We start from the raw sequence: 12,194 nt of genomic DNA on the forward strand, positions 1-12,194 counted from the left end.
TATATATATATATATATATATATATATATATATATATATATATATATATATATATATATATATATATATATATATATATATATATGGCTCTCTGTTAAATTTTTGTACAATTAAATTGCCTGGTTTTAGTATAAAGATCAAAAGTAAGCAAGCATATACTAATTTCATGCCCATTTGGGCACAAATATATATTTTAATTCGCTTCTACTTTCAAGCAAAGCAAAACCACCCAAACAAATTCATCAAAAGTCACCAAGAAAGGCAATTATTAAAATCAAAATAACCTAACAAATGTACATGACATTTAGACATACAACCATAAAATGCAGTTTCTCGTGCATTAAACATACTATTGATCGAAAAAGGTAGAAGTCCATCACTTGAGCACAATTCTTCCAAACTAAATCTTGTTCCTAATTAATTAAGTTCCTCCTATCATAGTACCCTTAGTTACCATCATCAGCAGATTTCAAATAAAGATTCTCACCACCATCTCCACCATGTCCACTTGAACTTCCACCGCGCCCTTCAGCAGACAGCGCCCCAATATCTTGCTTATTTCCACGGCCAAAGTCAGGAAAACCTCCACTTACGCCGTGACCTGATGCTTCACTTTGCATCATGTGAAGTCCAGTACTTCCACTGCCTGAGCTCATACCAAGTTGGCTATGCAAACCTTGTTGATATGGGGATAGTGATTGTTGTTGTTGTTGTTGTTGTTGTCCATAGAGCATTGAGGAGGATCGTGCGGCCATAAGTGACTGTGTTGTCATTTGTTGGGCTTGTTGTTGCTGCAAGTAATTATGTGTTCCTGGCTGCATCATCCCACCAGAACCAAACTACACAAAGTACATTACATTGAACAGTTCTTAAAACAAAGTTAAGACTGGAAAGGATGAAGAGGAAACAATGATGAAAGGCACAAGCAAATTCAAGATTTTAACATGATAGGTTCAACTTCTTCCTAGCAATAAGTTCAGCTGAACCCGTACACTAAGGCTATATCCGCAACAGTTAATCAAGAGGTCCAATTAGAAACAATATGTAAACTACGAAAATTTACTAAGAAAAAAGATAGAATTGTCGAAGATCATATCAACAGATGGATTTAACACGAATATGATATTATATTTTCTTTTTTACATTATGCCTAATTTTTCCAGGTACTAATCTCCTTTATTATGGAAACTAGTTATCTTTAATTATTTTTGAGTAGCCTAGTATAGAAATAGAAGTGGTTTGACAGAAGTTATACTAGGATTAGTTATCCTATTTTTATTTCCTTTTAGAACGTTTGGTATGTTGTATTAATTCTGGGATTGTCAATTTTATTGTTCTATCCTGTGATAACTTATCCTGGGATTATTCCACCTTCTGGCATGTATAAGTTATTCCGGTATTATTTTAATCTTGGGATTACTTATCCCATAATTAGTAATCAAACAAGGGATAAAGCAGTACTAAATATTATTCAAGGATTATTTTTGATTATTCATCCTACCAAACAACCCCTAAAGAGACTACTGTACATTCTCACAAGCAATGTGAGAGTCTAACAAAAATCAAGAAAAAGCTATATTACCTGGGAATGCATGCTAGAAGGTTGAGGTTGAGAATCAGCAATAGCAGCAAGGTACATTAGATTCCTCTGAAGCCTAGCCTGGTTCCTGCCACAACAAAAAGTAGCTATCACATCTAACCAAAATAAACTTTTATTTAATGGATGCATAATAGTACAAAGTTATTTCCCTTACTTTTTTCCTAGTTTATAATATTTTTCAATGTTCAAGATTCAAAAATGTTACTGATGAGACCAAAAATCTAGAACTGATGACAACATAAAATCTTGGTTATTACAGTAAGTAGGTGACTAGAGATTGTGTTGACATATAGCATTACTTAAAAAACCAGTGTGGCCTTCAGTAATAAGTCTTAAAAAAGTGAGTCCGAAACTTTTTTTATGATTTTTTTGGACACAAAGCACATTTTTAATGTTAAAAAAAAAAGTTACACAAATAAGTAATTCGCATAATTATACTGCGAATTGCTTTAACGTAAATTTAGCCGTTAAAGTAATTCGCAGTATAATACTGCGAATTATTAAAAATTATTTTTTTTACGCAATTCGCAGTACTATACTGCGAATTGCTTAAAATGGCCCAGCTCTTTTTTTAAAGGGCATTTCGCAGTATTATACTGCGAATTAGGTAATTTGCTTATACTGCGAATTGCCTTTTGAAAATACAACCCTTCTTCTTCCTTGGACCGACAGAAACTCCCCCACCCCATTAAAATACTCCTCTGCCCAAATTTGGTCTCCCACCCCCCGTGATTTAAAAAAAAAAAAAAATTCGGCCCCACCCGTCACCTTAAGAGCAGGGAGTGTAGGTCTCAGGCACAACACAAGCTTTAGATTCCTTCTTTCGAGTGTAAAAATTTCATTTCAATCAAATTCAAAAAACTTAAATCGAGATATTTCGATTTTATTTATGTAGAAACTCGTATAGTACATGCATATTTGTATTGTTTAATGCGTTTCCATATTAATTTGTGTTTAAATTTGTATCTTATTTATACACGTCTTGATTTATTAGTTTTGGTAAAAAAAAATGTTAAAAGTTGATAAATTATTTGTATTTTAAATGTTATGTTTTTATTTGGTTAAATAAAAAATTAATATTATTTTTTTTTGTTTGTTGTTCATATTTATATTTTATGTTAGTTGTTTTTATATGTAATAGTGACCTTTTAGCGTAGTAAAATAAATAGCCTTTTAGCGTAGTAAAATATAGAGTCTTTTAGTGTAGTAAAATATATAGCCTTTTAGCGTAGTAGAGCATTTTAGATTACACTTTACAAAAATTAATTATTTAATTTATAACAATAAACTTACAAAAGTAACAAATTAATATATGTTGTAAAATTAACTCCAATATCGAGTCTGGAACCCATACATAATTATTCAGTCCAATATTAAACATAATTAATTATTTAATTTATTAAGATAACAAAATTGTAAAAATATTGAAATTGACACGCATAATAATTAAGGATAACTCGGTGCTACCGGGCCTCAAAAATCAAGCCTGAAACCCATACATAATTATTCAGTCCAATACTAAACATAATTAATTATTTAATTTATTAAGCTTACCAAATTGTAAAATATTTAAATTGACACACATAATAATTAAGGATAACTCGGTGCTACCGGGCCTCAAAAATCGAGCCTGGAACCATACATAATTATTCAGTCCAATATTAAACATAATNTTATTTGTATTTTAAATGTTATGTTTTTATTTAGGTTAAATAAAAAATTAATATTAGTTTTTTTTTGTTTGTTGTTCATATTTTATATTTTATGTTAGTTGTTTTTATATGTAATAGTGACCTTTTAGCGTAGTAAAATAAATAGCCTTTTAGCGTAGTAAAATATAGAGTCTTTTAGTGTAGTAGAGCCTTTTAGATTACACTTTACAAAAATAAATTATTTAATTTATAACAATAAACTTACAAAAGTAACAAATTAATATATGTTGTAAAATTAACTCCAATATCGAGCATGGAACCCATACATAATTATTCAGTCCAATACTAAACATAATTAATTTATTAAGCTAACAAAATTGTAAAAATATTGAAGTTGACACGCATAATAATTAAGGATAAGTCGGTGCTACCGGGCCTCAAAAATCAAGCCTGGAACCCATACTTAATTATTCAGTCTAATTCTAAATATAATTAATTATTTAATTTATTAAGCTAATAATATTCTAAAAATATTGAAATTGACACGCATAATAATTAAGGATAACTCGGCCTACCGGGCCTCAAAAATCAAGCATGGAACTCATACATAATTATTCAGTCCAATATTAACATAATTAATTATTTAATTTATTAAGCTAATAAAATTCTAAAAATATTGAAATTGACACACATAATAATTAAGGATAACTCGGTGCTACCGGGCCTCAAAAATCAAGCCTGGAACCCATACTTAATTATTCAGTCCAATTCAAGAATTTTTAATTTAATTTATTAAACTAACAAAATTCTAAAAATGTTGAAATTGACACACATAATAATTAAGGATAGCTTGGTGCTACCGGGCCTTAAAATCGAGCCTGGAACCTACGTAATTATTCAGTCCAGTACTAAACATAATTAATTATTTAATTTATTAAACTAACACACACAATAAATTTTGTTTAAATTATAGTAGACGACATGGCCTTTCCTCCGCCTGCGCATCCTGGACCTGCCGAGGATCAGCTATTAGTGCTGCAGGGCGACCATAGGTCCTCCTTTGTATGGGAGGGACAGCTATCGGAGCAGTCTCTCCGCCGCAGGAGACCCGACGATTTGTGGGAGTTTATCGCGGAGCATCCTTTCCATGGCCGTGTAGTCGAGCGCCTACAGGCTACGGGCTTCTATACGATTTTTGAGCTTGGACGCTTGGACGGATGCAGCTCGAATTGTCTCTCATCACGGCGTTGGTAGAGCGGTGGCGATCGGAGACGCATACTTTTCACTTGTCCACCGGAGAGGCCACTATCACGCTGGAGGATGTTCAGGTTTTATACGGGCTGCGCGTAGATGGGCGGGCCGTGGCACTGCCCAGTACATTAGAGGGATGATGCGTGCCCAGTTTTTGGATATGATGGGGGAGTTTACTGGTTTTAGACCAGAGGGTGGCGCTGGGGGCAGTCGCGTTCTTTTGTCAGCCATTAGAGATCAGATGTTGTTTTTGCACCCAGACATTACTGGGAAGACGGAGGATCTTTGGATTGAGAGGTACACGTGGTTGGCGTTGCTCCTGCTTTTCGGGTGTGTCTTGTTCCCGGACACTTCGGGGAGTAGAGTGACTATGCGCTTTCTCCATCATCTCCAGCAGCTGGATGAGTTACCCCAGTACAGCTGGGGTGCTGCTGTTCTGGCATACCTGTATAGGAGCATGTGCCGGGCGAGCATGGGCCCAGCGGTGGATATATGTGGTTTTCTGCCCCTCCTACAGGTGACAAAATTTTCGAATACTCTGTTCATTACTCCGAATTCTATATCGTGAAATGACTCATAAATTTTACATCAACCTTTTCTCTTAGGTTTGGGCCTGGCAGCGGATCATGCCGTTGCAGCCACCTCTACCACCACTTCCGCCCGGTGAGGCTTATCCGTTTCTCCCTCTAGCTGTCAGGTGGATTCTCCGGCGTGAGAACTACCGAGGGAGCGATGCTCATCATAATCTCCCCCTTATGAGGGATGTGTTAGATATGTTGGTGGACGGACGGGTAAAAATGTACCTACACTTGCTTGTTTTAAATTGAATTGTGTCGCGCGTACTCACTTTTATATTATTATTTGGTAGTTCATCTGGACGCCATACAGCGTCGAGTTGGTTGCTCAGCTTCTCGCTTGTTGCTCATTCGACCGGCTGCTTTAGAGCACCTTTGTCCCGATGATCTTCTTCGATCACGTTGAGTATCATGCCACAGAGCGTGTGCTTCGATAGTTTCACCGTCCCCAGCCTATACCGAGGGAGCCTGGATGGGAGGCTACACACTATCAGCGGGACGACCGTGCCAGCATGGACCAGCGGTATATGGGATGGCTACAGCAGCAGATAGTTTATTGGAAGGAGCGAGTTGGGCGTATTCCGCCACCAACTACATTTACCCAGGAGGCCACTATTCATCTGTATACTGAGTGGTACCGCCGTCACACCCGACTGATGATCGGGAACCCCATTCGTGTACTTGACGGGAACCCCATTCGTGTATGGGTTCCACGCTTGATTTTTGAGGTCCGGTAGCACCGACGTATCCTTAATTATTATGCGTGCCAATTTCAACATTTTTAGAATTTTATTAGATTAATAAATTAAACAATTAATTATGTTTAATATTGGACTGAATAATTATGTATGGGTTTCAGGCTCGATTTTTGACGTCCGGTAGCACCGAGTTATCCTTAATTATTACGTGTGTCAATTTCAATAATTTTACAATTTTATCAGCTTAATAAATTAAATAATTAATTATGTTTAGTATTGAACTAAATAATTATATATGGGTATCAGGCTCGATATTGGAGTTAATTTTACAATATATATTAATTTGTTACTTTTGCAATTTATTGTTATAAAATAAATAATTAATTTTTGTAAAGTGTAATCTAAAAAGCTCTACAACGCTAAAAGGCTATATATTTTACTACACTAAAAGGCTCTATATTTTACTACACTAAAAGGCTATTTATTTAACTACGCTAAAAGGTCACTATTACATATAAAAACAACTAACATAAAATACAAATATGAACAACAAACAAAAAAAATGATATTAGTTTTTCATTTAAACAAATAAAAATATAACATTTAAAATACAAATAACTTATCAACTTTTAACTTTTTTTTCACCAAAATTAATAAATCAAGTCATGTATAAATAAGATACAAATTTAAAGACAAACATAACACAAATTAACATGGAAACACATTAAACAATACAAATATGCATGTACTGTACGAGTTTCTGTATAAATAAAATCGAAATACCTCGATTTAAGTTTTTAGAATTTGAGTGAAATGGAATTTATATTCGAAAGAACGAATCCAAAGCTTGTCTTGTGCCTGGGACCTACACTCTTTGCTCTTAAGGTGACGGGTGGGGCCGAATTTTTTTTTTTTAAATCACGGAGGGTGGAGGACTGGATTTGGGCAGAGAAGTATTATAATGGTGTGGGGGAGTTTCTGTCGGTCCAAGGAAGAAGAAGGGTTGTATTTTCAAAAGGCAATTCGCAGTATTATACTGCGAATTACCTAATTCGCAGTATAATACTGCAAAATGCCTTTTGAAAAAAGAGCTGGGCCCATTTTAAGCAATTCGCAGTATAGTACTGCGAATTGCATAAAAAAAAATAATTTTTAATAATTCGCAATACTGCGATTTACTTTAACGGCTATATTTCCGTTAAAGTAATTCGCAATATAATACAGCGAATTACCTATTTGTGTAAAATTTTTTTAACATTAAAAATGTGCTTTGTGTCTAAAAAATCATCAAAAAAGTTTCGGACTCTTAAAAAAGTAAACTTTACTTCCTCGAGGGTCTCAAATAAACCAAAATAATTACAATAAAATAAGTGAAAACTTTACTTACTCTGCACATTCACTGAGTTTCCCTGAGTTCTGGCTCTCAACAATCTTTAGAATCAGTGATTTGTTCTCGTCCAAATACTAACATAGAATAATAGAAAGCCCCAGTATAAGCAAATGTTAAAATAACATCATATAATGCCCAAAATCTCATATATAAACAGCCAAAACAGCAAAAAGTTTATTCCCTCATACTAATACCAAGGCATTATTTGCATCTCTTCTGTTAATAATGCAGGCTACTTGAACTTTATAGGAGAGTTCTTCCTCATTTGTTTAAGCCTATAGAGTAACCTTATACTCCACGCCGGTGGAAGGTAACAAGTATGACATGAAATGGTCGAGTTTCGACACCACCGTTATTAAAAAATGAAACAAAGGACTTGTTTGTTGATTCCCTAAATGTACCAAAAGTTTTTAGGGATTGGTTTTATTTTGTGTCTCACACAAAATATTTTTGTCTCACATATTTGTGGACCCAAATCTTACACATCTAGGTCCACAAAATTCAGGTACCACACAATTGTGATACAAAAAAAAGGTCTCATACAACTAGTGTCAGCTGTGGAAGACACAAAATAAAATTTTTCGTTTTTAGGGCACAAATTAAACACTAGCTTTAGCAGTCTACAAACTGCATTTCAGCATAGTTACTTTTCAGACCTACTCATTTCTTAACAAAAAGAAACTCAAAACCTACTCATTTCTTTTTTCTCTATTGTATATGGAAAAGTAGCTCAAAAGTTCAAGAAAGTGAGAAAAAGAGCAGACTATAACCATAAAATAGGTACCCTTTTAGCAAGACTAACCAAATAATATGAAAAACAAAAATTACAACTATTAACAGCCAAGAATAAGCAACCAAAGTATAATATCCAAGGGTATGACCTATTAGTCAAGAAAATGAGCGAGAAGAACATGAACGCTAGTTTATTTTCTTCCATCTACCATTTCCTTAATAGATAGAACTACCCGATATCTGTGCAGGTTAATGGTAACAGGTGCCAGATAAAATAATCGAATTGTGTACAAGTTGATCCCAAACACCCTTGTCATAAAAAAAAATAGCAACCAAAAAATCACTAACCAAATACTTATGTTGATTGAAAGTCACAGGTGTTCGAAAAAACAGCTGAAATATGTACAAGCTGACCCCAAACACCTTTTGTCATAGCAAAAGTAGCAACCAAAGTATACCTAGCTGGCTACCAACAATTATAACAAACCCAGTGTAATCTCACAGGTGGGGTTTGAAAAAGGTAATATGTACACATAACTCACCCTACCTGCCTGGCCGCTATCATCACACAATAATAACTAGAGTAGTGTATATACTGTATGCACAAAAGGAGCAGCAGATAAATGGCAGATTTTCTGATCAAAGGACTAAAGCAGTGAGCTGAGCAGAAGAAGAGAAGAAGCAGAGAGGGGGAGAAGAAGAAAGACCTGTTGAATATGGTCAGTAGTTACGTTCGTTGGATAGTAGGCTGCCATCATGGGCTGCATCTGCATCAGGTGCTGCTGCATATTTTCTTTTGCTTCCCTCTTTTTATACCCCCACAAAAAAAAAAAAACACACACACACACACTAAATGAATATACTGTTCAAAAGGGGTCTTTGTAAATGCAAAGTTGTAATCTTTTTTCTGTGAACAGAGCAGAGAAATCAAAAAAAACAAGTGAAAAAAAGAAAATGGACCCTATGTTTTCTGTTCACAACTTCACTTGACTTGTACAGTGACAGCAATGGGAAATTAATGGGGACAAAGACAGTACGTAAGAAAGAAAAAAGCAGGAGGCTGTGGTAGGAGGGAGGGGGTAGTAGTACATAAGCTTAGTACTCACTGTGTGTGTATGTGTAAAGTGTGTGTGTCCTTAACGCGCAGAGCAGAGTGAGAAAAAAAGAATCTGAATTCTGGGCAAGAAGCCATTATAAGGCTGTAGGGAAATGAAATGTTTTACCTGCTTTGGACTTTGGACCAGTTCTTTTAACGTTATCATCACCATTAATTTATTGCGGCAAAAGTAGTAGCAGTACTTTCTTGATTTTATGTGATTTTGTCTAAGCTAACGACAAACCTAGTATAAAACTTATTTATCAAACCTAAATGTGTGTCATTACGTCTTTTAACCCTATTACATTATTGTTATTATTAATTCTTTGCTACTTGGTTGCTTTATTTCCATTATTTTTTTACACTGAGGGTCAATCATAGACAGTATTTCTATTTCTATAAGGTAGGGTAAGGTTTGCGTACACACTATCTTTTTCAGATCCTATTTATTCAGATCCCATTTATGAGATTAAACTGGATTTGTGATTATTGTCGGTTGTTAATATGTATCAAAAAATATATTTTTTACAATATTCAATAAGTTTTTGACCAATAATTATCATTTTATTTTTAATAACATTTAAAGTAAGTTTAGAGTTGCAACCTAATACTCCTTCAATTCCAGTTTATATATCACTATATTGTAAGAGTGCTGAAATTTTGATAGTGAGAAGAATTGAACAGATTTGTAACAGTTTGCTTTGCTCTGATACCATAGAGACGTAAAACAAATGTTGTAGAACCTTGATTGTATAATAACATTAAACAATGATTTATAGTGATAGAGTTAAATGGATTTAGAATTGTAATAAAATAGAAACTATAAAAATTAATATGGATAGAATGTTATAAAAGATTAATTTAAACCTACAATGAGATAAGCTATTTGTGGCTTATCCTTATCACTTATTAATCTGTTTCATCTTACTTTTAATAATAAACTCATAATGCGATACAACTAGATGTCAAATTTAAAATTCCAAGATTCAAAAAATTTATAGCCATACAAATTTTATAATATATTTCAACTACAAGTATAAAAAAAAAATTCTTAAACTCCATAACATATGAAACTGTCATATAATTTGAAACATGTGGAGTAATTTTCATATTAACCAAGATTGAAGTCTAATTATTAATAAAGTGTATAAAAACTTAATCAGATTAAGGTTCAAATTTCAATAAAGAAAAATAAATTATCAATAATTTATCCTAATCTACGTAAGCTTTGACAGATAAAGTTATGTAATACAATACATGTATTAAAAGATAGCACTTACTCGTAAAATGAGTTAGATGCGCAAAAACGGAGCGGGGGAGAGTAGAATTCAATAACTTCAATACGCTTCAAATTCAGGTTCTACCTTTGCACACAAACTACTAATTATGTATTACTTTCTCGTTTTAAATTAAATATACATTTTTTTTATTGGTTAGTTTCAAAAAAAAATGACACGTTATTTTCAAAAGCAAACAAAAATGCTGCATAGACCGTAGGTTACAAATCTTGGTATGAGTTTCTAACGGTAGTCAAAACTGTAAAAATAAGTCGAGGAGATTTGGACAGCAGTCAACTAAGCTAAACCTAACCTGTTGAAGCTATAGTACTGTAAATTTCTGTCTGTATGTGGTACATAATTTGGCTCAAAAAGTCTTCAAAAAGGTAAGTCACGTGACGGATGATGATAAAGAAAAGTTGTACACGATTAACCAAGTTAAGACAGACAATTACTCCTTTCTACCTTGGGCTCTGGGCCCTATTTTTAGCTCTGGTCCAAACTTTACCATTGGTCAGTGGTCATTTAATTAGCCCCATTACGTCACCCCTTTTAGATATTCGAGAAATTCGCTCCCCCCACATGCTTTTTAAAATAATTTCTTTTTTCACAGTAAGAACAAAAGTTTTGAACAGTGAAGTTTTACCAACCATAGTTAAATCAATAAATACTATACTTACCTCTCTTACCCTATTTACATGAAAAAGATTACTACACCTACCGAGTACTACTTAATATACGAGCTAATTCCTCAAAAAGATCACTCAAGTTGATAAATTCACCTAACAAAGTTATTTTCTTATTTTACTCAAAAAAATAAGTAAATTATTTATTTGTTTTCCAAAAGTCATACTCACCAAAAAAGTATAAGAACAGTTAAAAAGACCTCTTTCAGTGTAAAAAGATTTATTTATTCATTAACCATAAAAATATAGATTATTTTTATATGTAGAAACTCAAGGCTCGACCTTAAAGTACTTTAAAATAATAAGAGCAATGAAAGTAAAATAAGAGTATATATGCCATCTTAATTTTGTTCGCTTAATAAGAGTAATACTTGCGGAAATATCGCAAATTCATGTCTTAGTTAAAATTTCAACAATGTTATAAATATATATTATATTATGGATGTTCATTTAGTACTCCGTTGTAAATAAGCTTTCTGGAGAAGTTTATCCATATGAGACTCTGCCGTAAATATATTTATCTATTTGGTACTCTATTGGAAATAAGCCTCCTGAAGAAGCTTATCATTTCGCTCCGTTACGGATAAATATTACCCCCCGTAGAAGATTATCTATATCTGGTACAATAGCAGCTTACAGGTAACTTACAAGCAGCTTACACAGCAGCTTGCAGTAGCAACTTACAAGTAGCTTACAAAGCAGCTTCCTTTCTTCTATAAATAGAGGAGATTTCACTTCATTATATACATCAGTTTGAAAGTTGAATAATATATCAGTTTCTCTCTATACTTGTCTTCAGTTTATTTACTTTACAGTCGTTATTTTATAACACGTTATCAGCACGAGGCTCTACCATTTTGAGAACTTACTTCGAATTTAATTTCTATTTAAGCGTTCATATCCGATGTAAGGCGACGCTCTTACATCCGTGGTTAGATCTTGTTCATTCCGAGCATCATAAGGCAGATTATATCCTTGAGGTGGTGAGCTTTTCTTCTTGGCGGTAGAGATGTGGATATCACTTACGTCTGGAGTGGCCAAATTTGTGTAAAGTAACTTGAGTCTTTCGCTTATATTTGATTTAATATCTTTATTATCGCTTGCTTGGTTATATGCTACGTATAAAGTACCTATTTTGGTATTTATTTTTTTCATCCTAATTATCTTAATAAAGGATTATAAAGTGGATAACATTGTTAGATCCACTTAAACTCCAGCGGAGATTGCAAGAAATATA

The 12,194-nt window shown here is 33.6% G+C and overlaps 1 protein-coding gene across 2 annotated transcripts; it reads right to left on the reverse strand.

The window, feature by feature from the left end:
• Nucleotides 1-238: 238 nt before the first annotated feature.
• On the reverse strand, nucleotides 239-9,186 carry LOC109214694 (GRF1-interacting factor 1). Of its 2 annotated transcripts, none has more exons than XM_019378639.1 (5): nucleotides 9,122-9,186; nucleotides 8,606-8,704; nucleotides 7,164-7,240; nucleotides 1,583-1,667; nucleotides 239-839 (listed from the first exon to the last, which is right to left on the reverse strand). In XM_019378639.1, the coding sequence occupies exons 1-5, from the start codon at nucleotides 9,164-9,166 to the stop codon at nucleotides 447-449; spliced, it is 699 nt and encodes a 232-aa protein (XP_019234184.1). In that variant the 5' UTR covers nucleotides 9,167-9,186; the 3' UTR covers nucleotides 239-446. The 2 variants fall into 2 exon arrangements, with proteins under 2 accessions (XP_019234184.1, XP_019234185.1); XM_019378640.1 differs by lacking the exon at nucleotides 9,122-9,186 and adding an exon at nucleotides 9,005-9,096.
• Between the last annotated feature and the right edge of the window lie 3,008 nt (nucleotides 9,187-12,194).

Source organism: Nicotiana attenuata, unplaced genomic scaffold, assembly GCF_001879085.1.
Source record: "Nicotiana attenuata strain UT unplaced genomic scaffold, NIATTr2, whole genome shotgun sequence".
NCBI classification, from domain to species: domain Eukaryota; kingdom Viridiplantae; phylum Streptophyta; class Magnoliopsida; order Solanales; family Solanaceae; genus Nicotiana; species Nicotiana attenuata.

Coding starts and splice junctions, on each gene's coding strand:
- LOC109214694 (XM_019378639.1), bottom strand. CDS start 9,166: ATGGTGATGATAACGTTAAAAGAACTGGTCCAAAGTCCAAAGCAG. Junction 8,705..9,121: donor TGGTCCAAAGTCCAAAGCAG/GTAAAACATTTC, acceptor GGGTATAAAAAG/AGGGAAGCAAAAGAAAATAT. Junction 840..1,582: donor CTTCTAGCATGCATTCCCAG/GTAATATAGCTT, acceptor TACTTTGTGTAG/TTTGGTTCTGGTGGGATGAT.